The 26,283-nt window shown below is 38.7% G+C and overlaps 1 protein-coding gene across 8 annotated transcripts in view; it reads right to left on the bottom strand.

Annotated features, from left to right (window-relative positions):
- The window catches only part of kif1b (kinesin family member 1B), a 65,417-nt gene that overhangs the window by 35,023 nt on the left and 4,111 nt on the right, over positions 1-26,283 (bottom strand). For 3 of the 8 annotated variants that reach the window (XM_056733711.1, XM_056733717.1, XM_056733714.1), the window contains exons 3-15: positions 8,804-8,880; positions 8,471-8,650; positions 8,213-8,278; positions 7,639-7,817; positions 6,612-6,723; positions 5,838-5,915; positions 5,504-5,569; positions 5,371-5,388; positions 5,063-5,138; positions 4,447-4,525; positions 4,152-4,294; positions 3,782-3,823; positions 1,295-1,506 (exon numbers count right to left, since the gene is read on the bottom strand). In XM_056733711.1, coding sequence (XP_056589689.1) covers positions 1,295-1,506; positions 3,782-3,823; positions 4,152-4,294; positions 4,447-4,525; positions 5,063-5,138; positions 5,371-5,388; positions 5,504-5,569; positions 5,838-5,915; positions 6,612-6,723; positions 7,639-7,817; positions 8,213-8,278; positions 8,471-8,650; positions 8,804-8,880 — 1,328 coding nt within the window. The remainder of the gene's footprint in view (positions 1-1,294; positions 1,507-3,781; positions 3,824-4,151; positions 4,295-4,446; positions 4,526-5,062; positions 5,139-5,370; positions 5,389-5,503; positions 5,570-5,837; positions 5,916-6,611; positions 6,724-7,638; positions 7,818-8,212; positions 8,279-8,470; positions 8,651-8,803; positions 8,881-26,283) is intronic. The other 5 variants (XM_056733715.1, XM_056733718.1, XM_056733716.1 and 2 more) reach the window with 3 other exon arrangements.

Raw genomic sequence — 26,283 nt, 5'->3', positions numbered from 1 at the left:
GCTGGCTGTCATTAAGCCTCTTTTCAAGAAACCAAACTTAGACCCCATTGAACTAGGAAACTATAGACCGATTTGAAATCTCCCTTAGCTCTCTAAAATACTAGAAAAAGGATTGTCTTTCTTACAAAATAATGATAAACTTATACTTATAAATGGGTAATCGTCAAATCTAACGCAAGTAAATTATGGGTTACCTCAGGGATCGGTTTTAGGACCCTTGATATTCTCCATACACATGCTGCTCCTTGGCAACATTATAAGAAAACATGGAATTAGCTTAGACTGTTATCTAGATGATTCTCAGCTATACATCTCATCAAGACTAGATGATTTATTCCAGCTATCAAATTTGCCAGAGTGCATCGAAAATATAAAACATTGGATGAATAAAAATTTCATTCTTTTAAATTCTAATAAAACAGAACTATTACTTATCGCACCAAATCCCCGTAAACAGAATATTTTGGATTAAAACCTGCAAATTGAAGGCTGCACTGTTACTCCAACTAATACAGTTAAAGACTTAGGCGTTATATTAGACAGCAACCTGTCATTTGGAAATCACATCTGGAATGGCACAAAAACAGCCTTCTTCTGCCAAATAACAAACTATTTTATGAGTTGCTGACACGGAGAAGCTTATTCATGCATTTGTGACCTCAAGACTTAAGACTACTGTAATGCACTACTTAGTGGTTGTCTTGCATCATCAAAAAACAAACTACTGCAAGAGTTCTAACCAGATCTAGAAAATACGATCAGATAACCCCAATGTTATCATCCCTTCACTGGTTACCCATTACGTATAGTATTGATAGATTTTTTTTCTGTTTTTCTCATTTTCTCCTGTAATGCGGCTTTGGAACAACGCACATTGTGAAAAGTGCTATACAAATAACATTGAATTGAATGCAAATTTGTTAATTTCATTTTAAAACTAACATTTGTTTTGAACTTTACCAAATCCCTTAAACTTTTATTGCAGATGTCATTTTGTTTACTTGATGGACATCTACTTTCATCTGTTGTCAGTACGAAAGTGTGTCTATTCAGGATGCCATCCAAATACCTCTCAGGTTACCATGGTGATCCAGAACAGCACATGCATATTTATGAAAAATATGCAAATTGTTATCAGTAGAACATTGCGTACATAAAAGGTCACTGGGTGCCTGAAGCACCTCTATTATCTCCATTTCCATTTATTCGAGTGGAATCGTCTGTAACACCAGCAAATATTTATTCATTGAAGCCCTTGACTTCTCTTTTGGTTGAAAAATGCTTGAGGATGTACCTTCAGCCTCTCGATGGCCTCTTCTCCACCAGGCGTGGACATGATGCGTTCCTGGATGCTGGAGACGGACTGTAGACCTGCCTGACTGCAGAGAGAGCCGGAGGATGGAGAGGCTGTCAGGCAGCCCATAGGCGCTGTGGAGAAATGGCCAGGCCGTTGGTTCTCTGAGGCAAGCAAGTATCTATGCTTATTGTTGTGTATATCTTTCAGGTCTTGAGCCACAGAGGAGAGACAGACGACACGAGGAAGGTGAAGCGAAAATGGTGGAGACAGAAATGTGAAAAAGAGAAAGTAAGATAGAAAAAAGAAAGAGGAGGAAAGAGCCATTTAAGACATAGCGATCGCATCAAAGGATTACAACAAACACACCAGTACGACAGATAGATAGGGCAAAAGTTTTCACCTCAGGTTCAAGACGCATGTTTACATGTGCTAGACGACTAGACTCCTATTATTAATCTGCCACAATGAAAATTCTGTGATAATTTACTCAAGTTGTTCCAAACCTGTATACATTTATTTGTTTCGTTGTACACAAAGAAAGATTTTTGGGAAAATGTTAGCTACTGAGATTTCTGGGGCATCATTACCTACCATAGTAGAAGAAAATATTGTATATATTTATTTTTGTTCAAAAGACGATATTTGGAAGAATTTAGGAAAACAAACGGTTCTGGGGCACCCTTGACTACCATTTTTGGACTATCCAAGAGATGTCCTTTGCTAAAATTTTCCTAATATCTTTCTTTGCGTTTAACCAAATAAAGAAACGTATACTAGTTTGGAACAACTTGAGGGAGAGTAATTCATGACGGAATCTTAATTTTTGGGTGGAGTATCCCTTTAACTTCAATAAACATAAATCTTTGTGACTTTTAAATAAAATTGTCTGAAACAAATTTCTCTTTCCGCTAAATCTAGCTATCTCGCATGGACTGTTAAATAAACCATTAACCAAACAGCTATTTTCTAAATGTGTCAGACAACCGAAATAAAACGGGGTGTGTATGCAGTTTCATGTTCATTTTACAATGAAAAAATGAACTTATCACTTCGTTCTCAAATTGTTTTGAACCCTGAGTGAAATCTGACCTCCCTTCTCAGATGAAGAAGAGAAAATATGTTGGAGGGGGGTTCGGAAAAGCTGTATTAAAACATGCTGTAGTTACAGCCAGGCTAAAAGGCATCAACATCGCCACCCATAACAATTCGAAATGTAAAAATGTTCTCAATGTTTGACAGCGCAGTCAAAAAAATCTCATATTTAGGGACTGAAGGTCTCCCAGAGTGCTTTGTCATGATTTTTCCTTTGCATACTGAATTCTTTCCAATTCATTTCTAGAAGAAAAACCCTCTTCCGAAGGAACTAGGCCAGCATGGCGGCACAGCAGGACTGCATTACATTACTGTTAACTCCATGCGTTCAGATGATGCGGCTGAGAAACACGAGCACACAGACCATGTCAAGCATTTCAGCAGAGTTAAAAAAATCATATTTTCAGCGCCAGATGGTTATAGCGGTCCAAAGCACATTGTGTATTCATCTCTATGTGCGCATCAAGAACTCCCAGACAGATCAGAAAACAAACAGTCGACTGATGCTTTTTGGTTCTGCAGCTTTTTAAAGAGGAACACTGAGCGTGTGTAAGAGGATATGGAGAATTTCAGGGAGGGGACGAGGACGCAAGTGCACTCGGAGGGGCAAAGAGAAACTAAATCAATACAGAAACGCTGAGAATATATAGCGCTAGGTTTACCTACACCAGATGGCAACTAGCTACCACAAGCAAGCTCTATTCTGCAAACGCGTAATGATAAAAACATGCACCTTTTCTCAGATAGCTCATCGCTTCGGTTTGTGAACATAGCAGTGTTTTAACATCGTGAATAACCTGACCTGTAATAAATAGTTAAACAACACAAAATTATCACTGCGAGAAAATAAAGAGAGAAAGGGATTAGAGCAAAAGCTATTTAGATTAAAGAGAAAATTCACCCAAAAATAAACAAATTCACACGTTTAACAAGTTACCAAAAAGCCATAAGATAGTGAATGAAAAAATGAAAAAGCTTCTTCATATACTTCATAGAGTTTCCCTGTGTGAAAAAGAATATTGTTGGTTTGAAACACAATGAGAGATATTTTAGTCATTTTTGGGTGAATTATCGGTTTAAATAACGGATGCAGTCTATCGGATCCGTCGTGCTATGGGGGTGGGGTATACATGGAAGAAAGCCTGCCATTAAAACCGCTCCATCCCAGACGGTCTATCAAATTAGGGGAAGAGCAAATTACCCAAACCCCACCCACTCCATTCCATTCACATCCCTCCGTTGTCTGGGATTCCTTGCATCTCAAGCTCTGCCATGAAAAACTGAAGCATGCGAAGCTGTTTGTGTTCCAAGAGGCGGCCAAAAGCAATAAACAAGCTTCTGTTAGCGAGCAGGGCAAATGAGAGGATGCGGCCCAGTTGCGCGTATACACACATTTGACTCCACTTCCAAGGCAATCATCCCCCAATGGCTCGACTGAAGGGAAGGAGGAAGAACAGGAGAGAGTTGAGAGGACTAGTAGAGGAATGACTGAGGGAGGGAGTTAGATTACACTTGACGAGACAAAATATAGTAAGAACAAACGTGAGATGGAAACATGACTTTACACTAAAGCTGACATGAGTATGTGAGATAAACTGGAGGCCAGTTAAGAATTATGCTATGTCAAGCTTAACAAAAAGGGAATAACATTAAGACAACACGGTCTTCATAAGAATTTGCATCTTGTGAGCACAGTAAGAGATCTTCCATTTGTTTGGGGTCTGCAGCTGTGGCCATCGGGGGGCGCTGTATTTTGACTTACTGTCCAGGATGTCTCCCAGACCCTGGGCTTGAAGCAGCTCCTTCAGCCGCAGCACCTCGTCTTTAAGCTCCCGCACCAGCTTGTTATTGGGATCCTCGTTGATGACGGCATTGCACTTGATCTGCTTGGCCCTATCAGCATATCTGTGTAAACACGTGAATAAAATATTTCTTATCTCACGATACATTTACATTTGTGCATTTGACCGGGAAGGCATCTGTCATTTAAGCTATACAGTACATTTTGAACCCATGACCTTGTTGAGTGCCAACTGGGCTGGAAAGTAAATTCTTACCGGAGTGTGCTGAGAGTTTCATCATAGTTGATGTCAGCGGGGCTCAAAGCGGCAACCATAGCTGTCCTGGAGTTCCCTCCTGGTAAACAAGCACAAAAAATCGATTAGAAACATCAATATGAATAGAAGAATTCATTTAATCTGTAAATCTGATGAGGGATATAATGAAAAATTTAGTGATTCAAAGATTCAAAGAAGAAGAATTTTATTGCATATGTCAACTTGTTATAGACAACTTTAACAAGTATGTTTTTATTTATTATTATTATTATTATTATTATTATATTTCTTTTCATATACATTGTAAATAATACATGTTGTCTTCCATTGTGTTTTCGATGGTTTTGTTATGTTCAAGGAAAAAATGCCATAAAAAAAGTCATAAAGAAAATAATTAATGTAAGATGATCCAATTTCCATGAACTACGTTTTTTTTCTACCTTTTCAAGAAATTGTATAAGATTAATATTTTTGTAACTTTTGTTACTTCATTCAACAGAAAAAAATATATATTTAAGGCTCGGATTATATTACATTTTATATCACACACTCATATGTATTGTGTAACTGGGACTCAGATATGGTCATTTATAACTGTTATGTAGCATCATCATACCTAGATTCTCTCGGAGCAGCCATGTCAACACTGAGTCTCGGTAAGGAATGAAGTCTGACTTCTTTTTCTTTTTGCTCTGTTTCAAAACAGCAAGTTAACATGTTTAGAAAACAGGTTACACCATTGCTTTTAGTAGCATGGAGTACCAGTACTATAGAAAAAAAGTGGTGGAGGAAAACACTTGATCCATGAGACATCATTAAAGGAATATGAATAGACACAATTAAGACATAAATATTACATGGAGAACAAATAAACTCTATTCGGAGGAGATTAATGGTTAGTGGCAGTACACAGCGAAAGATTACCTTGATGGTACAATTATCCTGAGTATGGGAAGCATTGCCAGGAGAGAAAGACAGACAGCAAATCGAGTTTTAGCACTGAAGGCCACAGGAAAACAGGCAGAAAAGACAAACAGGTATTGTGACTAATACTCACCACCTCAGCCAGTGCTGAAATAACCTTTCCGAGAGTGGTTAGAGATTTATTGATGTTTGCTCCCTCCTAAGAAGCACAAACAAGAAAACAAGCATGTCCAAATTGAATAACAGTAATGATTTTATTTATCGTTTATCCATTTCACGTTATTGTTTAGCTTTAAGATCCCACAAAATAACTTGTCGATTCTTTTTCCAAAAACACTGATGGTTCCTGAAATGAGTTTCCTTTTTTCAGATAGTCACACTTCTAGAAAACGTTTGGAGTTGAGGAGAACTCCCATCCCACAAAAAGGCAAATGAAGCCGTGGGAAAGCTGTAAAATGAGTCTTTACCTTCAGTCTGGTTCCTTTGGCTCCTGTTGAGTCAGCACGCTCACTTCCTGCCAGATCCACCAGGCTAATTTTGCTGACCTGAAAGCAGACAGCAGACACATTCAGATGGATCAGCACGCAAATCATTCTTTAAAAAAATTTTTTTAAATGATTCAATCAAACTAATTGAGGAAGACATTCCAAAAAAAAACCTTGAGGCCGAACTTGAGGTGGGTGAAATGTTAGAACTAAAATAACCTTTTGGTCAACAGCAACATGTCATTTGTATTTTACAAAATGAAACAGAAAATTGCTCCTTTTAACATGAATCGAACCAGCTCGCAGAATCATGACCTGGACTGCTATGATGTTCATATCATCACTGAACTAAACAACAGTTTGTTGGGGTAACACATGTGTGTCGGTTCATGCCCACACAACTGCTCTAAATGCTATTCTGGTTCTTTTTCATTCCTTTGCCCTTGAGTTTACGCCAGTGTTGCGGCTGCCAAATCGGATGAGTTGTATTGGATAGAAAGAGAGGACCGAGGCCTAAGGCGAGACCTGTGTAGTGAAATCTAATGTAGTAGATCTGCACAATATCATTGTGACCATGATCCTCACAGAGCTGCCTTTGTGTCCACAGATTAGACAATGAGCATCACAAACACAGGCCGGGTCTCTCTCTCTCAGTTTTGTTTCGGAGTGGTACAGTTTTGCTGAGTTTGTGCTGCAGAATTCCTCTGAGCTCTGCAGAATGTAATAATGGCCGCGGGTGAGTGTAAAAGATCCAACCTTCTCTGTTGACAGGTCTGTGTCGCTGTCGTATTTCCTCTGGGTGAAAACGATAGTGAAGACGGCGTGGGAACGGCTGCTGGTTTCGTTCATGTTGGTGGCGGCCACAGTTCTGAGGAGACAGAGTGTTGGATGAGTGAAAGAGCACATTTAATAGTTCTACGTATAGTCTCTGACACTTATAAACTGGCAATACTTTGCTTATTGGAATTAAATATATTCAGGTTTTGAAAACGGTTTAATTTCATTTTCATTTAAACAACTCTAAAATGGTGCTATCTTCTCCTAAACATCCTGCTTGTGTCAGCTACATTTCTACTTTAGAAATTGATAGACGGGTTCGGAATGTTTGTCAGCAGAGCGAGAGAGAATGACCATTAATCCAGGAAAGTACTAGTAGAAATAACACATCAACACATCTCTTGTGCCGGATGCAGGACAGTGTGGAATATACTCGAGAGAAACAGGCTTTACACGTCACAGATCCACAAATAAACCACGAGAATCAGCACGGGAGGATTAAACCACGTTATTCCTTCCCAAGAGTCACATTTACACATGACTGTCAGTCAAAGCATCACAGAAAGAAAACAACCCGATTCTATTTCCCACATGACAAAAAGCCCAACCTCTCTGTCTATAACCCTTAGATATACAAACGTCAATAAACAACTAAATCAACTACATTTTTTGGTAGTTTTTGGGGTTTTGTGTCCATCCAATAGAAGTGCATGGGCACGGTCGTTGTTCAGTTACCAAATATTCTTCAAAATATCTTCATTTGTGTTCTGAAGATGTAAAAAAGTCATTGAGGTTTGTATTGACAAGAGGGAAATTAAACGATGCAGTCATGTTTTGGTGAACTATCCCTTTAAACCACTGAAATTTCAGAATATAGATATCGATTTGTGAGAAAATATAAAAAAGTGTTTCTAACATTATGACATGGCTTTATTAAATAAAAACGATTGCTGACAGTATTCCAAAACCTTACAGGATGTTTTAACAGGAGGCGTTTCTCGCTCACCTGGCTTTGTTACCAGCATCCATGAGGTCAGCGATGTCTGTGTAGGAGGTGACGGCCAGTTTCGAGAGGTCTTCCACATAGGGCCCGAGCAGGGGATGTTCTCTGACACGTAGGTTTCCTTTGTTCTTAGGGTTAAGAAGATCCCTTACTCGCTCACAGTAAATTTCCATATAAGCCACCTACAATACGAATACCGAAATCAACTTACACATAAACATACCAGTATAATTTTAAAGCAAGATGAGCTGTTGTGTTCATGTGTTGCCTTTTTAAACCAGCCCTTAATCATAGCAGACGCCATATTTTTTAATGTAAACAAAGACGGAAGATTTAAAAAAATCTGGAAATCTAGGGATAAAATGCTTTTAAAAATACTGTACCTCTATTTAGGTCAGATTTTTGTTCAGTGCTTTGTTTAGTTTGAAATTAAACAAGGTGCCAACTTTAAAACTTACTTCTGCAAACACGTTTGCATTTGACATGTATAAACTAAATAGTAATTCATTAAAAACCAGCATTTCAATGGAACATGACTCAGAATCCTATGAAATGGACTGATGCGTGTGCTGCTCACCTCCACCGAGTACGATATCTCATCATTGTTATTGTCATTGATTTTCTCGAAGAGGTCTTCACAGAGCTGGGAGAGGGATGAAAAGAGCACATTAGACAGGAGAGCGAAAGTGATCGATAAGAAGCACAAATATCTCCAGGCTTGCTGGACGTGCTGAAGGAGCGCTAATGCTTTAATGTCTTATGGCAATGTCTTAGATCAGAAAGATCTCAGTCATTGTTGGGCTCTTAAACACGTCTATTACTCCGCTTAGCGTACCAGAGGAATGATGCCTTCCTGCCCCTCCTCCTGCTTTCCCATCATGGTATAAGACTTGCCAGCTCCAGTCTGGCCGTAGGCGAAAATGCAGACGTTGTAGCCCTCAAAGGCATGCTGTAACATCTCCTTTCCAATGTCATTGAAAACCAGGCACTGTGACGCAAAGCAGGGGTCGTCCGTCTGCCAGAGAACAGAGGTAAAAAACATTAATACGGGTTTAATCTTGGGAGGATGATTAATCACATCTGAAAATCTGAGCACAAGCACATTTATTGTGCACAGGGCCAGCTCAGCAGAAAGAGAGAAATATATGGAGAGAATTGGAGGACTTACCGAGGTATGAGACCAGTAAGAATAGTCAAAGCTGAAGGATTTAGGTGCTTCTTTTGGGTTCTTGGGGTTCGAAATAGCTGGAAAAGAAAGTGTGGAAGAACAGCAGAATAGATTAAACAAACTGTGGATTTCTAGGGGTGTTCAACGATTAATCGCAATTAATTGCATCCAGAATTAAAGTTTGTGTTTAACGGTTAAAAGTTGTGCACTGTGCATATTTAGTTTGTATTTATTAACACATAGGCTACACGTACACATACATGTAGGTATACATGTAGGAAATATTTGCATTTATATATTAATATATTTTAATAACCTAAATTATATACAAATATTAACAATTTGTATATGTTTCTTAATTATATACATGTACAGTATCTGTATGTGTTAATAAATACAAAAATAATATTCAGAGTGGAAAAACATATATTGTGTCAACTTTTATTCTCAATGTGATTAATCGCGATTAATCATTGAACAGCCCCACTCTGCTGTGATTTTAAACATAACAACAGCATTAAGTCACTTAGAATTATTTAGACCATCACTCATAAGATATCCAAGCCCTGTTTAACCTAGCGTCTGAATTCAAGTGTTGTATAAATAAATACTCTAATAAAGAAGACTCATAATCTGTAACATTCACCAATATTCTCATGTCTTCTAAATAAGACAACGAACAAACATTCAACAAATAAATCTAGATAAACCAACAACTCCAATCCGTGATGACAAATACTGGTTGACCTTAACACTAAAAATGTGTACAACATTTGAGACACAAACATGTTTTCTCATTGGACATCAGGTTTCATGCGACTATCGTCATTTTCTCTGTTTTGCAAAACCACTCTTTCTGTTTGTGGAAATATGACGAGATTGGTTCCAAAATGAGATAATATTGTGCATTCAATTTCATTTCAATCAAACTGTGGTTTATTTGTTTTAATTCAAACCATAATAACTAAAAATACAGCTAATTAACACAATAAAACATGATTTTTGATTATGTTATCTTATTTTGAAACAAAACTCTTCATATGTTTCCTCCTCTGACTGTCAATCATAATAAAGTATTTACACAAACATTCTGAGACACCAAGCATACTGTCCGTCCCTCTCTCTGCAGGTTGCTACATATTCCTGCAGTCTCAATAAACAAGAATTTAAAGGCTTCTCTGGTATTTGGCGTGTCCCAAACATTCATCTCTGGCATAACGTTAAGCTCGGGAGCAAGCTGCCCATAAAGCTGTGGGACCGCAGGAATCTACTGTAGGATATTTATAGGGATCCGAAACCCAGCTGCTGCAGCAGTCCTCTGGGCTAATGTGGAATCGGATTCACAATAGCGTGTTCAGGCCCTGATCCGATCCAGACAAACGCATTCCACCGCCAGATCGCGAGGTGGCGAGGTCAGTTGGCTGGGTGGGCGGAAAAAAAAGAAAGGGAGACTGACAAATGGGATGTGCATGCTCATGTCCTAGCAACGATACAAACAAAACCGTAACAAGACGCGTTAGCCGTGCCTGGTCCCACTTTAACAGAAGTGATTGAGCAGCCCAGGAATTTCGAAATGTTTCAACTTCAAAGATAGATGGAAAAGAGAAGGGTGTGTGAATTATGTATTGAAAGTCAACAGTTTAATTAAGCAATCTCTACAGTGGCTCTTGAGCACCCTGCAAAGAGTAAAGCTCTCTGTAGCACCTATGGGACACTGGCCTATCTCACAGTATTCATCCATAATTCAGTGCATATGTGAGGGAAGTGCTGGGCATTGCTTTCCTTCTCTCTGCAAGATATAAGTCAATTATTGAGAGTGAAACTAGGCAATATTTACAATACATTTGCAATGCTTTCAATGTTTTAACTGCATTCTGCATTGAACCTCATCAGCAAACAATGGCGTTCAGGTCGGTATTATCAATTCGTTCCATTCGAGTCGATTAAATTGCATTTGCTTGAAACTGTGTGCAGAATGTATCATCAATACCTTTTCCTAAAAGAGAAAGAACATGATATCTGTGAAAGGTTCATTTTGATCACGAGGAGTACACTACACTCAAAAAAATATTTTTGCTGCCTGTTCAAATTACTTGACTTGCTTAAGTTAAATCAACACAACTTTTGGAAATATGGTTACAACATGATTGTTTTATGTTTAGTCATATAACTGAATCCATTCATGTTGGGACAACATAAAGGAGTTGTGTTTTGTTAACATAAAATAGTTATAATAGGGCAGAGGACTTATATTTCCCAGCATGCTTTGCGTACACTGCATTTTGAGAGTTATTTTCTTAAATAAGTGTTTTATATTATGCATTTTTCAGTAAAAATAAACACTTGTTAGTGTTTAATGTTCATTTATCTTAAAAGTTTTAAAGAGTTAGTTATATTTTTGAGTTTGGTGGTTACCCTTGTTCAGAAAAGTGTTGCCTTTGATTAGGTTGGCAGTCTTTAGAGATTACAGAGTTTGTACAAGTTATTCTTGTTGGAAAAAAAAATTAATGTACATGCCTTTGATATTGAAAAGTAAAGGTAGTCTTTAGAGATTACACAAGTTATTCTTGTTGGAAAATGTTGTAAAAGTTATTGAAATTATTGAATGAATTCATTGAATAAACAGGAACTGAATGAAACTGTAGAATTTATTTTGGTTGAACGTAAAAATATAAATTTTAGGATAACTGAAGTTAATTAACTCAATAGTTTAAAACAAAACAAAGCCTGTTAAATTGATTCAACTAAACAACATTGCTTTTACCTTAAGCAATTAACTTACATTTACTGAAATAATTTTTTTTATTTAATTTCAATGTAATCCAGTTACGTGCAACCAGTTGACATAAAAAAGTTAAGTTAGTACAACATATTATTTTTTTGAGTGTAGTATTCACAAGGCCTCACGCTAAAAAGAATATTAAAGAACATTGTTACGTTCCGTGTGTGTTTTATGTACATGGTATTGTTTCTCGCTCTCCTGTCTTTCTGTGTCTCTTCCAGCTCCAGTTATAGGTTGGTTTCTATTGGCTGACTCGATTGCCAATCATCATACTGACGTCATGAGGTCCTGCCAATCGGCTTGCGTTCCGGCAGTATTTAAGGACGCGAGGTGATTGTGTGTGTGTGCGCCACGCCAGCGTACCGTGTGCACCGACGCGGTCAGCTGTTTGTGGTCGACACCATTCGATCTGATTCTTCACGTACTTAGTCATGCGTTGTGTATGTATTTTGCTCTATTTATAGATATATTGTTTGACAATCCATTTCCATCGAATTCTTGGAGGATGCAGGTCAGTGCATCATGTTAGATTATACTTTGTTAGTTTAGGTTTGAGAGTGTGACGCCACCCATGTATTTTTGTTTGTAGATTATATTAGTTTATTTGGGGCGTCGTATACGCTGAAGACTTCGGTTTCATTTCCATATTTCTTTTGTTAGCAAGTTTAGAGGTTAGTATAAGGATTGTTTTATTTTGTTTCTTTCTTTAATTTGTGCGGCACTCTTTTCTTGTTTTATCCTATGTATATCTGTTTATGTAATTATGTGTATTTCCTCAACGCGACGAAAGTAAAAACTTTTGACTCTAATACCTCTGTTCGGTGTCCTTTTTGATCTGCACCACACCTGGTGACAGTTGTCTCACATAAATGTTACGGTATCATCCCTTTTTAACATCAGGCACGTAACAAACATCAAATAACTTCAAATGTGATTGTACACAACTATTTTGGAAGTTTACAATACCCTAGCACGGCGTTGGGGAGTATGACGGAATATTCCGTTACCGCAGAAAGACAAATCCATCCACAGATGGAATCTTAAAAGCATTACTAAAGAGTTTCTTTCTCAGAGATCTGTTAAGCAAGCTACACAGTCACAGCTCGGTGAGCAGGTCCTCTTCTCGTACCCTAAGTCCTCACAAGATCCATGTGACGGAGGACAGGCCTGGGTCATTCAGGAGAAAGAGAAGCTAAATAAAGAGTGATTACACCTCTGACCTAAGACCGACTGGAAACTGGAGCAGTGGGTAAAACACATGGGGATTTACATTACCACGGTACCTCGGCCCCTCATTCCTGGAACAAAATACACAGAGGGACTATAAATGCCTCTCCTACCATGCACCGTGTTCATCAGACATATTAGAACGCTGATGAGACGGGAAGAGCAACATAAGTCTGGCCTCGCTCACATACACATACTCACAAACATGCGTCACTTACTCACACCTGTCACTGCATCATTGAGCCACATGTCTCTCTCTTATCAGAGGCCGGCAGGTTCATTCTGATGTTTACAATGTAAACAGTAAATAGAGATATTTACTCCTAAAGAGAACCGTATCCACGCATTTGATTCATCATTCACACTTTGCCTATCGAGATAAATCTGATTGAAGTCAGTGTGGTTGAAGAAAAGGACGCAGGGGACGCGTGCAGCATACTCAGCGCATGTATTCCCATCCTGTTTCAAACGCAACATGGAAACTCACTCACTTCATATAATCCCATTTTTCATTTTTATCATAGAAATCTTGTGACGCCTCGCTCTCACAGACCATAGCAAAAGTAAAACATGCTGCTATGACAACCACCACATTGAACAGTGCAGGTGCTGTCGTTTGTGTTCGACAATTTCTTTAGCGCACAGAACATGTGCTATACTTTTATTGCAGAACTTGAAACATAAATCCACTTTAAGTGTACACTGTAATGCCATTAAACTGATTAAATGGTCACATTCATGCATGAAAACCCCTTAAAAAGGACTAAACTTACAAATCTTGTGTCTTTAATTTGAAGTCATTTATTAAAAAGGCAGTAAGTCCTGTGAAGTTGAATTCATGTGAAGAGTAAACTAAGGTGGGGGGAACTTTTTAAAGGTATCATTGGTGTGAACAGGCCTTCAGCCTAAATAAATCATTTTAGGTGCATCTACCATAAATACAGAACATTACCAGACCAACAAAGCAGGTCGATATTGAAATGTGGCTATGATGTGCTATAAAGTGGGCTCAAGTGTTCAATAACCTCTCAAACAACCTCTTTTTTACCAATTACGTTCAGGCAAGATAAAGCAGCCCTTAACCCATCATCAAATGAAGAGGCTGCCATTATTCTAATGTAAAACTAAACATGCAATTCAGTTCTCCCAGACAATGTCCCGACCCCAATCCTAAAACCTCTCAAATTTAGATCATCTGATTAATGAACAGCTATTCTCATTGGACATGGTTGGATTCCAAGATATTCCTTTTAGTATTGGAGTCAACTGACATACCCACAACAGGGCGGAAGAAGTTGGCATGGACACACACGGGTAATATGTTCAGATGCACAACTAATGAGTTTCATAACTGCAGGAAATTTAGTCAGGGGGATTTTAAATGAGCGGACACCAGCTGTACATACACAGCATAGGGGAAAGTACGAAAAACCCCACCGCCTGTTCAAAGCGAATCAAGTTACAGGTGGTGATGATGAACCTGAGCTTATTTCATATAGCGTATAGCGTCGGATGACTTGAGAATAACAGTCATGGCTAGTCTAATGTAGTGGAATATGCGTGTCTTTACAGAGGATCTCATGGGACTTCACTCCACAGGCAAATCAATATCAACGGTTCACAATCAGGAGAAAAACAAATCGTTTTTGCTTAAGACAAACACGAAACCATATTGCAGTCATGCAACTGTGGAATATACTGTATCAGTTTATTTTCTAACATTTTAAAATATCCAATGTCAGATTTTCCTTAAGGCATTGCAGGGCCAGCACATTGCCCGTAAAACCAATTCCACCTGCTAAGATTTATGTTGGCAGTGGCATTTGTGAAGATAGCTCTGTCTTGTCAGATCTTAAAGAGGGAAGCCTAAAGCCTAAAGCGTGCCGTGTTCCCATCTGGAATGATCTACACTTACATCCGTCAGCCTGTAGAGGCTCGTAGAGCAGAGGCTGCACATACAAACGACTCCATCTCGTAGTGATTTTAGATCGAGCCGCACTTTCTACTGATCAAAGAGCCGTAGTTCACGGAAGATCTGTGCATAAAACACGGAATCGAAGAGTTTGCGATTTCCGAATCGACTTACACAGGTATTATTAATGCGAATTGCAATATATACCGTCAAAGGCCTATTTACACATTTATTAAGAAATAATACAAGCATGTGAAAGTTTTATGACTAAGTTTCCTGTAATTAGACTTTTTACATACATACTAGAAGTATGCGCTTTCCATTCCCAGCTCATATTGAAACACGGCCAAAACGGTCCACATTAGCATATTAGCATGATGACCACAATTCCTGTCGTGATCATTTCATTACGAGCTTCCTCATAAAGCACATACAGTGTGATATCATAACAATAACATTTGCCATCCATAACCCCCTACCATCCGAGAAGGGCATGGAGCAGGGGACAACTAAAGACACGGCGTATGCATTCAGGTCATCTTCTCATGAAGAGATACTATGGGACGGTTTCTGAAGGGCATTGCGAAAAATATTGTGTTTGAATAATCTCCATCACACTAAGAAATCTTAGTTTAGCCTCAGCATGCAGTTTATGTGGCCTGGTGGAGGAGAACGAAAACAGGAAGGCTAAAGAACAATGCTGCAGGTTTGAGCACCGCAGACACTGTACAACACATTACATCATCTGTTTTGATAAGTTTGTATGGAGGTCTGCAGCCTTATTTCGAACAAAATGCCTCTTGAAAAGCCTCTCATACATTTCCAATTGTTTAAGTACTAGAAAAGCACTGCAAAAATCTGTTAGATACACAAGTTTGGACAGCAAAGGATAACATGTAGGAATTTGTTTAACGCTTTATTTGACAGTTTTACTTTTTTTTTCAACATTATTTTTCTAAAATGAGTTGGTTAGAGGAATAGCAGCCAACAAATGACCGGCACATTCAATGAAAATAATTTAAAAACATAAGAAATTCTCAAATGAAGTTTTTGGGAATATGCACAACTGCAATCTAGGCAAAAGTTTAAAATGTGAATTCTGTCATCGTTTTCTTACCATCTTGTCATTTCAAACCTGTATGACCTTTTTTTCATTACGGCAGTACCCATTGACGTTTTATGTCCATATAGAAGTTTATGAGTCATATTCTTTTGTGTTATGCAGAAGACAAGAGGGTAAGTAAATAATGACAGAATTATAATTTTTGGGTGAACTATTCCATTAAGAGTTTAGACTTCCATTCCATTTAAGAATAAACAATGAGTAAATGTGTCTAAACAATTGTCTGGTAGTATATAAACAAGACATAAAGAAATAAAGTTCACAGGGTTCAAATTATGGTTATTTACCCCTGTAAAAACAAGCATGACTTCTTCAGTCTGATTTCACAGTGTCTGGTCTGATTTATTTCATTTCATCACATTTGACCAAAGAAGAAAAAGTGGTGGACAAATAAAGACCAGATGTGAGTGACTATGAACATCCAACACTGGATATATGAGAGATTAGAGAGGAAGAAATCAGTAGAAAATCAAAGCTCTGCCCATCTGCCAAGTAGAGATCCGGAGTGCCCCATCTATTTCTGTAGCACCAGATGGCCAAAACTACCTCACATACTGACAGCTTCTCAACGAAAGGAAGGAATGGGCAGATTTCTGAACTCAGACCTTTTTGAAACACTACACTCAGAGAGCGGTCATCGGACATGCGCTAGATACACACGTGCACGTGCAATTAGCGTGTTCAAGAATGCTGAGAATGCAGAAAAGTTGCTTCTGTAAATGTTTGATTATTAACAATTTGTGCCATTTTGAAGAGTTTTTATTTTAAATCATCAAAGCAGACCCAATGTCAACAGCATACAGAAGTCAGCTGTAAAAGGACCCTGAGCATCTCTTGGGGGCCACGCATTGAAAAAAGACCTAACATGAGGAATATGAAACTGAGGGGCGGGCAACGGCATCAAAGAGAAACAGCATCAGTCCTCAACATACTTTCTGCCAGTGTGTTTGAGTGCAAGTGAGTGCGTGTATAGAAACAGATACATAAAATGACAGAAAGCTTCTGTCACCTCTTCAATTTCAACCGTGACAAGCCAACTTCTTCCACTCCTTATAAATCACAATCCGTGCCAATGGAAAGGGTAATTTCCAGAAGGCCATTAAACTATTTTAATTTACATTTACACATTTAGCAGACGCTCTTATCCTTAACATCTGTTCGATACGTGTGTTTCTGGGGTCGAACCCAGACAGTTTTTCCACACGGATCAAGACTAAAGACAATGGTTTTTACAGCATATAAATACTCCATAAAACGTATAAAAGGTGTATTTATCTAAAATACTTCTAATAGCCCACTTAATTACACTTGTAAAACATTATTTACATTATTAAAATACTCTTTTGCAGAATTGAATCAACACCCTAGTGACCGTGATACGCGAGGGTACGTGTACAACCTAACGCATGCTTATTACAACATTTTGCAATACCTCTCCAGGCCTACAGGGGTCAGGTTTCCTTCTACTACCTTGAAACGATGCTCCCAGGACACGGATCCCACCAGGTGGTTAAGATAATTACTGCAAGAAATGGAATGCGCGACCTGCGCGTACTAAAGGTAACAATATCCTGCACGTAACATTCTAATAACTAAATTGCCATGGCGCACACCGTAGGCTGTCCCTTACGTACGCGTATACAGGGAATTATACTATAGAATTTAGCATAACGCATACTAAAGAAATCAAATCAAACGTGGCAAAAAACGTACAATACTAACGGGATGAAAGAAAAAATATTTGTTCATTAGTTCTGGAATCGGTTCATTTCTTTGTGACTCCATGTCATTGGCCTAGTTTGAGATGAGAGACCATTAGACTCCACCCACTAAAGACTCAAGACATAGAGAACTTTAAAAGGGCTGTTTACCCTCCCACACACTATATACAATGCCATTAGATGTTGTCATTTCTGATTTGAGAGCTTCACTGGAGCGAAAATCAACTGGCTAAGGAAAGAAATCTGTCTAACCATGGGTTACTGCTACCACTGAGGAAAGATGCTCCCATGCTCCCTGTACATCAACCCCTTGCTGTCCTTAGCACCACATTCTTCCTACAGCTTAACTACTAGTATGCTATACAATGCTACAGTAGTCGGGTTAGCTGTGATCTCCAAACCACAGGTACACCAGACCAAGCACTGCTGGACAGAACAGAGAGAATGTTTTGCCGTCTAAAATCTGCCTTTCATTCCCATGAATAATACAGAATGAATAAGAGTAGTGGCAATGACCAGCCGTGCTTGGACTGCCAAGCTTTATCTGCTGCCACTCTTACATTCAGTGCTGGAGAGAGGGAGAGATTGAGGGTTAAGAAGAAAATAAGAGAAAAGAATAATGCACAAAAGACACAGAGACTACTGTTCCGAAAACCTGTGATCTGACTACATAGGCTGTTGTCAACCGTCTACAATGACGAAACCTCAAAAGTGAATGATCAACCTTGTGGGTTGTCATCTAGGTGGGAAGGTTCTGGAACATTTTTAAACTCCCTGTGAACAGGATGTTGCGATCTTTTTTACGTCGGTATTTTGACGCATTTCCGAGTTCAGCAAAATTTTAATGAGAACAATAGTGGGCGTGGCTTTCGTCTTTCTCTGCGATTTGATTGGACGTATATAAACAGCCGTTGCATTTTGAAATGGAACTGGCAGCAGACTGACAGTTGAAGGGGAGGAGTTAACGGATGCTCCTCCCTAGCCGCCTAACATGCGTCATTTAAGATGGATAGTCATTACAGGAAGTAAATCCATTCTCTTATTATGAGATTATGAGGGCACATGATTTTTAAAAAGAAAATGAGACACATTGATAAACGATTTACAATAAACAGTGCATTATTTCATGAATAAATAGGCATTGTGATTTTTTAATTTACTAGGACTTTAATTTAAGAAAGGACAAATAAGAAAGATAAATCAGAAGAAAAACAAGCAATTGGTTCCAAAAACCCTAAGGTGACAAATAAGCATAAATTAATAATTTATTAATAAGACGACACACAATCACACAAGGTAAATGTGATGAACATCACTGCCATCTAGCTGTTCCTTATCAGCTTTAATTGTGCATTCTTAATGAAATGTACGGTGTGCAATTTCCGCCCAACTGGCAGCACCAAAAGGAGCTTCAATACAAGTTTTGTTATATGAGGATGCTTAAATGACTTACAGGCGTCTCTAATTATCAATTAAATTGATACTTAATACATTACTTAATATTGAAGCATTGAAAGAAATTACAAGCATCACGCAAAAATTCTGAGAAGCCTCATAAAATTATAACTCTTGATTCATTATTTATAAAGTAAGCATTGCTGCTCATCTTTCAAGAATCATACACTTTTAACTGTAAGAACATTAAGAACCGATACAGCAGAACTGTAAAAAATGTATTCATCGCATTCAACATCATTGCGTAAATGTAATCCAGGAATTGTACAGGATCTCAGCTCATCCCAATAGCTAAATTAATCCCGAGCGAGAGGACATCCATTGTCACCAAAGGGAGGAGTTAAAACAACATGACTCATCAGTCATGTGTCATGAATGGAGCGCAACTTTGTGCCTTTAACAGAAAGAGGAAAGGAATTAAGTCCTATAATGCCTCCTCACGCTCTCACACATGTGACAGAGGCTGTTCTCAGCATCACTGCTGCATATCCCCCCTGTACCACCCTCCCCTCCCGGCTCATCTCATCTCTCCTCTACTCATGCAAAAGATCTCCCAGCCACCGTGAGATCAACACACAGCCACTCTACGGGTAATTAAAGAGCAGACATGTGCGGCAAACACAGCTCTACAGACAATAATGTAAAACCAGTTTAGATGTACACAAGGAAATGTCCTCAGTGTAAATATATCTTTGAATGACAAGATATCAGCACTTGTGTTAAAGAACGTTCAAGAATCACCTTTTCAAGGATCAGCGATAGTTATAGAGGGTATGCACGTGGCATCACTTTCCCACATGAACACCTTGAGTGGCAAAACACTCAGAATGGCTGCTTCAATATCAGGAAACGCAATTCATCGGAATATATCAGTGTCCAAGGACACCTGGTTCCTTTGCAAGTCGTAAGGATCACGGTCAAGTCCAACTGCTTTTAAGTTCAGCAACTATTTGTGTGTTCTAGTCCCGGTTTCTTTGTTTCTCCTATTGAAAGCAGTCATTTTGCTGCCAGTTTTTCCACTCAAGGGAACATGTCTCAAGGGGGCGTGTTCATGTGGGAAAGTGACGACAATGCATACCCTCTATAATTTTAGTCAAAATACCATAGCTACCATTATTACTGTGAATCAAAAACTGTAAAACAATTAATTTGGACGCCTATATTCAAAATTCACAATCCTATCATGGAGTCATTTTTTATTACATCAGTGGCTAAAATAAAATGACAAGGTTATTTTGATGGAAACTCCGTATCAAGGTTATTTAAGTTTTTTTAAACGGATTAAAAGCACACCAACGTACTTCAGAAATGGAAATACATTAGAAATAAACTAAACTCATGTCAGTTCCCATTTCCTCTACCTTTATAAAATCACTTCAGATAGTGTATGCTTGCCATTCTTTTAGGTATCCAGATGCTGTAGTTTCTGCAGCTGCTCAGAGAGCCTAAACCTCAGTATCACACATGAGACTTTCCCCTGGTAACTTTCCTTTCACATGCTATAAGTGAGGTTTTATTTTTGGCCCGCAGTAAATCAAAAACTTTCTGTGCTTCAGAGAGTTTCTAACGAATACAAGCTGGGAGCAATATCTCTGCGAATCAGGTCACAGTACTGGTATCTGTGACATGAGTGTGGTTCACCTCTGACAAGCATCTTACTAAATAAATCTGAATTAGATGCTGTAAATATGGACTATTGTAACAGTTGGGAAAGAAACTTAAACGGAAGAGACAAAATTGGTTTCACATTGTCTAAGATGAAGTTTACTATATCTTCGAAAGAATTACGTTGCAAAAAAGGTACGCAAATACAAGAGCTGCTGTAATGGCACAACCCTGGATACAAAATTTGTTGAGTGTCAAATGCCCGGTTCCTAGGAGAAAGCAAATCAATTTTCCTAGAACGCACAGCTAGGATTAACAGTCAATAATGTTTTGACACGTTTTAACAATTTTATGTGAAGTCAAATAAAGTCTCAGAAAGAAATTGCTAATTTTCATGTATGAAGCATTTGTAGATGTATTGTGGCAATCCAGTTTGTTGAATTTCAACAAAATCAACCTTTAGTAGTGACAAAGATATACAAACTAAAATATCAATAAAAACTGAAATGCTCGCTCAACTTTTTTCATGGCTGTGTGTTTATGCCCCATAAACCAACTGTTGGCAGTACATAAAAAGCAAAGTAACTGTGTTAAATATGCATTTGTAGTATGTGTTACCATGTTTGTTTAGAGCCTAAATGGACACTTATTTAGAGTTCATCCTTTTACAGAGTTTCTAGTGTGACGTAGGGCTGAGGGTAAACGATAATTTATGAAAGAATAATCTAACGATTATTTTATCGATTAGTCGACTAATCATACGACTAATCGGACAATCAATCTAACGCTTATTTTTCTGTTGCTCGATTAGTAAAAACCATAATGTATCTCAAATGAATACCAAAAAAATCTTAATAATATACTTTATTAAACAACAGTTATGCACAGCAAAAAATATTCTTCTATACACAAAATAAAATAAACACAATTATTTAACTGTTATACAAAATGAAATGTTTATTCTTTACAGTACCGGCATAACTTTCTTGTTCAAGAAAAATCTAAAGTTGTAGTGCAAAAATTAAAAACACTGCAGTGTTTAACACAATCTAAATTCCTGTTTTTGCGTATATTTTACGTCCATTGCATCTCTTTCTCAGGACAGGACGCCAAGGTTCTTTGCTTTGTCCTAGAAAACACGAAAGCAATGCATATTACAACAACAGCTATGACTGTGTAGTATTTTAAATCTACGCTTAACCTTATTGTAGTGCTATGCTATGATTATTTTATTCGAATGCTAACGTGGCTATCTAGCAGCTGTGCAATTTGGTGGTGCTAGGCTAACCAATGAACCAACGTATCTTAGCTCTCAGTGCAGTTTGTTCGTGCTAGGTTAGTAGCTAATGTTAGCTACTATAGCTAGCGGTGTTCTGCAGCCGTAAGCTAGCTTCCATTCAAGCCAACATTAGATGATAACTAACGTTAGCTAAACACAGCGGTCTAGGCGACAGTAGCTACCTAGCATGATAGTTACAAAAAAGATTGTAACAAAAAGATAGTTAGCTAGCACCACCGAAGTGCGCAGAGCTCAAGCTACACTACACAAACATGTAATTAATTTAGCCAATGTTAGTACCTACTTGTTATTGTCTCCTTCAGGAGTGACAATGGGGTGCTTCTGTTTCAGATGCTCCAACATTGCTGTTGTGCTGGCGTGGTATGCCAACTCCATTTGGCAAAGAGCGCAAATAACGACACCTTTACGTTTGGGACTAATTTTGAAGTATTCCCATACCCATGTTTTGGTCTCCCACATGTGTGTGGCGACCTGCTGCGAAGCGTCGACGCAAAAATATGACGCCGACGCGCTACAGCCCTAATGTGACGCATTTGTCAATAGCATGTAGCAATAATGCATGTAAAGGTCCTTGTGAATTAAGATGCTGTGTAGACAGCGAAGGAAGTAGACAGCATGGCTGTTTAGATTGTAAGACACAGCTGACGTTGAAGACTTTGAGTTGTTGATTGATAAATCAAACACAGGGCTCTAGGACAACAGCCATCTACATGGCAGATGGTTAAAGTCTGAGGTGCACGGGTGATAGTTCGCAACAGCTGTTCTACATCTAACATTTTCTGTTGCAAGCGTCACACACCAAGAGGTACCAAAAAAGGAAGCTAACCAGGAACATTCAAGCAGCTGACAGGAAAGAAATGAAGCGTTACAGAAGAGACAGAACTGTGAGGAACTACCAGTAGTAGTTCATGCCGAGATTGCTCAAAAATTGAATGACTGATGCTTTGTTTGTTTGACCAGCTAGCTCAACCAATGACATGTGTTTGGGGGCGGGACTATCCATCTGCAGACTACAGCGACAGGTGTAGATCTGCATGGTGAGAGATGACACTTTGAGTTGACGACCGCGCACCTGCAAGGGTCACCGAGATTACGGCTGTAGCATGCCGACCTCAGCGAGCTCACAGGATTACATTCCAAATCAGGTCAATTTTTCTGTGTGCACTTAAAGCTAGATGACCTTCCTAGTGTGAAAATCCTATGAATTCTTATCGCCTCCCTCTCTCGCTTGCTGGCAATCGATAATGCACTTCTGTCTCGGTTTCAGAGTGGAAAGCTTTAACAGACAACTCCTCCCCCTGCCTGTACCGGCCATCCCCAAGGGTCTGCTGTCAGGATCACTCCATGTACTGAGCACGGTGGTGCTAGAACAGTCTCAAATAAGGTCAGACTAGCATTAGCTGAGAGACTGTTTTATAAACCTACTGCAACTACATGCAGTCAGGTGTATGAATAATATAAAAAAATAGGAATAATCTAACATTTTCAGAAGGAAACGCAATCCAAGGGTGTTTTATGCGGTTGTCAAGGCATTGCTATGCTGTTGCGGAGTTGTTCTGGGTATTTTGCCGGTGTAGTTGGCCCAAGTCAAATAACCCCATCTCGATATATAGCCATGTTTCAGCAGACATCAACAATTTTGTTTGTTTTATTGTTCTCTAGGTCACCTATTTTAAAGTGGCCTTCATGTACATAACACAAATAGTTTGGGCTGTGTTATGCAAAATAAGAACCAAAAAAGATATCATTCATTGCCCGCAGAATCTGCTCATTATGGTCACAAATACCCACGATCTGCCATCCTGTCATTGTAACCAACAGAGCTTTCAAACATTCCCAGCCACTCAATAGTTCTTGCTAATATTTATTCACGACGCTATTGCTTCAGACGGGGAGAGAGAGAGAGCAAGGGAGAAATGAATTTAAATTCCCTCAACACTATTTCTTCATAAATGAAAAGGTCACAATAACACTGGATTCACTGGGCTGCGAATGAGGCAAGAAGCGCAGATCTCTCAAAAGAGAGAAAGGGTCATTACAAGTTAACTTAAATCTTCATACAACGCAAGACTTAAAAGGATAGTTCACCCAAAAATGAAAGTTATGTTATGATTTACTAACCCACTTGTCATTTCAAACCTGTTTGACAGCTTTGTTTTCTGCGTAAAAAAAAAAGGTAGTTCAAAGAATGTTGTTGACTGGCACCAATTCCCTTGCATTGGTTTTGTTTCCATACAATAGAAGTGAATGGGTATCGGTGATATTCGGCTATCAACATTATTCAAAATATCTTCTTTTGTGTTTTGTGGAAGAAAGAAACTCATACAGGTTTGATATGACAAAAGTGTGAACCGTATAAGGGGTGAACTATCGCTTTAACATTTACACATAGCACATATAAAATGATTATCATCAGATGAGGCAATAACATTTGTACTTTTTCAAAGCAATGGTCAAGCATGCTTTCGATGCTTTCTGTTGCTAGGGCGTTAAGGGTGTTAAAAGAACCCAAGATAAAATAACCCATCCATAGGCACTGTTCCACTGCATGGTACCGTCAGGTTTAGTACAACGGCTCGGTACAGGTCATTCCACTTCGGCTCAGTTTGCTTCAAAGCGGGAGAGGATTATAAACTTATCGCCATAGTTGTGTCACCTCCACTGCTGTAGCATTGTGAACGCGACAAACACACGCACAACACAGGAGTTATGGAGCATTTCGATGGCAGCAAAACATTATAATGTTACTGCTAAAAATACCAGAGAGTTTGGGAAATCTTAAAGCAAAGATCAGACAGCGATCATTTGGTTTGCTCAAGGGCGCACATGGGTGAGCTAATGTACCATTTAGCATTGCGTTTAGGGTCTCAATCTCTTTTTTACTGTCACAAAGCATATAACGAAATGCCAATATTACGTATTAAGACGCCTATTCATGTGTTGCAAATGCAATGACGCTGGTAATGATTCTCTCTGCCCAATCATTGATCTGCGTGTAAACGCGTCACATTTTGGTATCAGTACAGTACGCTTGCAACCACAATCGAGGTACTAAACAAAACGTTTCATGTACTACTAACTGCACCAAGTGGAAACCCCTCCAAAATGAGCTGTACCGCGTCGTACCGTGCAGTACTATGCAGTGGAAAAGCACCAAAGTTTGGGCGATATATATTGCGATTCACGCCAATTATACATGTCAAAAATCAATGCAATGTTTTACTCACAGCTCTCCTTCTGTAATCAGTAGGAAGGAAGTACTGCGGTTTTCATCTGATTGAAGCGACATATTTCCCGCCACGCGCTCTCTGTCCGCTAATGTTTGTTTGTGTGTGAGTGAGCGCGTGTGCGCACTCATTGGGATAATTGTAAACGCGCAAACACAGACAGAAAAGACATGCCATCGTGGAAATAAGATAAATAACATATTACTTAAGGGTTATTTAGTTTGTTTAATAAAATAACAAATTTAATCTGGCGCTATAAAGAAAATCAAATCAAATTTACTTGACGTCCAAGGGTGGCGGGGCGAGCCATTAGGAGGGCGGGGCGCCCCCCTTATATAATGGTAGGGGAAACACTGCTACCAGATTGAGTCGTTAATAACGTGTATTTGAAAAAGCAACACTAGTCTATCATCATTACTATCAAAATATCATCATGAAAATACCTGAAAAGGCTTGAAGAACATCGATAGAATATGACCACAGGCATTTCCTGGAACTAATTGTTCTTCTTCTGTTTCCCATATTCGGAGTGTCTGCGCAAGAGCTCTGGCTTTCGGATGTGGCGGCATTTAACCGCAAGTCTGAGAGCATAAGAATCGTACGATATTTCGCCCAGCGTGGTCCCTAGATATGTTGCTTTTTCAGTATAAGCCTTTGAGGTTATGCTGGGAAACGTTTTGATACAGAGGCTTGTTACAAAACTTGGATTTTTGTCTTTACAAGCCAAATATTTCCTTCATATATTAGTTACATAAAAATTATTATTTTTTCTTCTTTTTATCTAAATATCTATTAATTCAAAAACATTAGTGTTAAAGAAATAAGTGCATTTCCTTTATATCTATCAGTACTCATCAAAATGGAAAGAGAGACTTCCTAGTAAACTGACAAACACATTTGATCTGTGAACAAATCATTGTAAATGAAAAACAAACAGTCTAGACAAATATCCTTCTAAACATGCAGCCTAAGCATTCTGATCAGTGAATGTCACCCTGGCTTCCACATCTAAGAGCACGGAAAACTCTTCTAGGACAAAACATTACGGTCATTCTCCTGTTCCTTTAACAATGTACCATGTGTATATTCATCACGAGAATCCCTGATGGTTCATCGCCACTGTATAAC

This window comes from Triplophysa dalaica, chromosome 20, assembly GCF_015846415.1.
Source record: "Triplophysa dalaica isolate WHDGS20190420 chromosome 20, ASM1584641v1, whole genome shotgun sequence".
NCBI classification, from domain to species: Eukaryota; Metazoa; Chordata; class Actinopteri; order Cypriniformes; family Nemacheilidae; genus Triplophysa; species Triplophysa dalaica.
The sequence above is the reverse complement of the archived record's forward strand: the minus strand, read 5'-3'. Positions and strand labels throughout refer to the sequence as shown.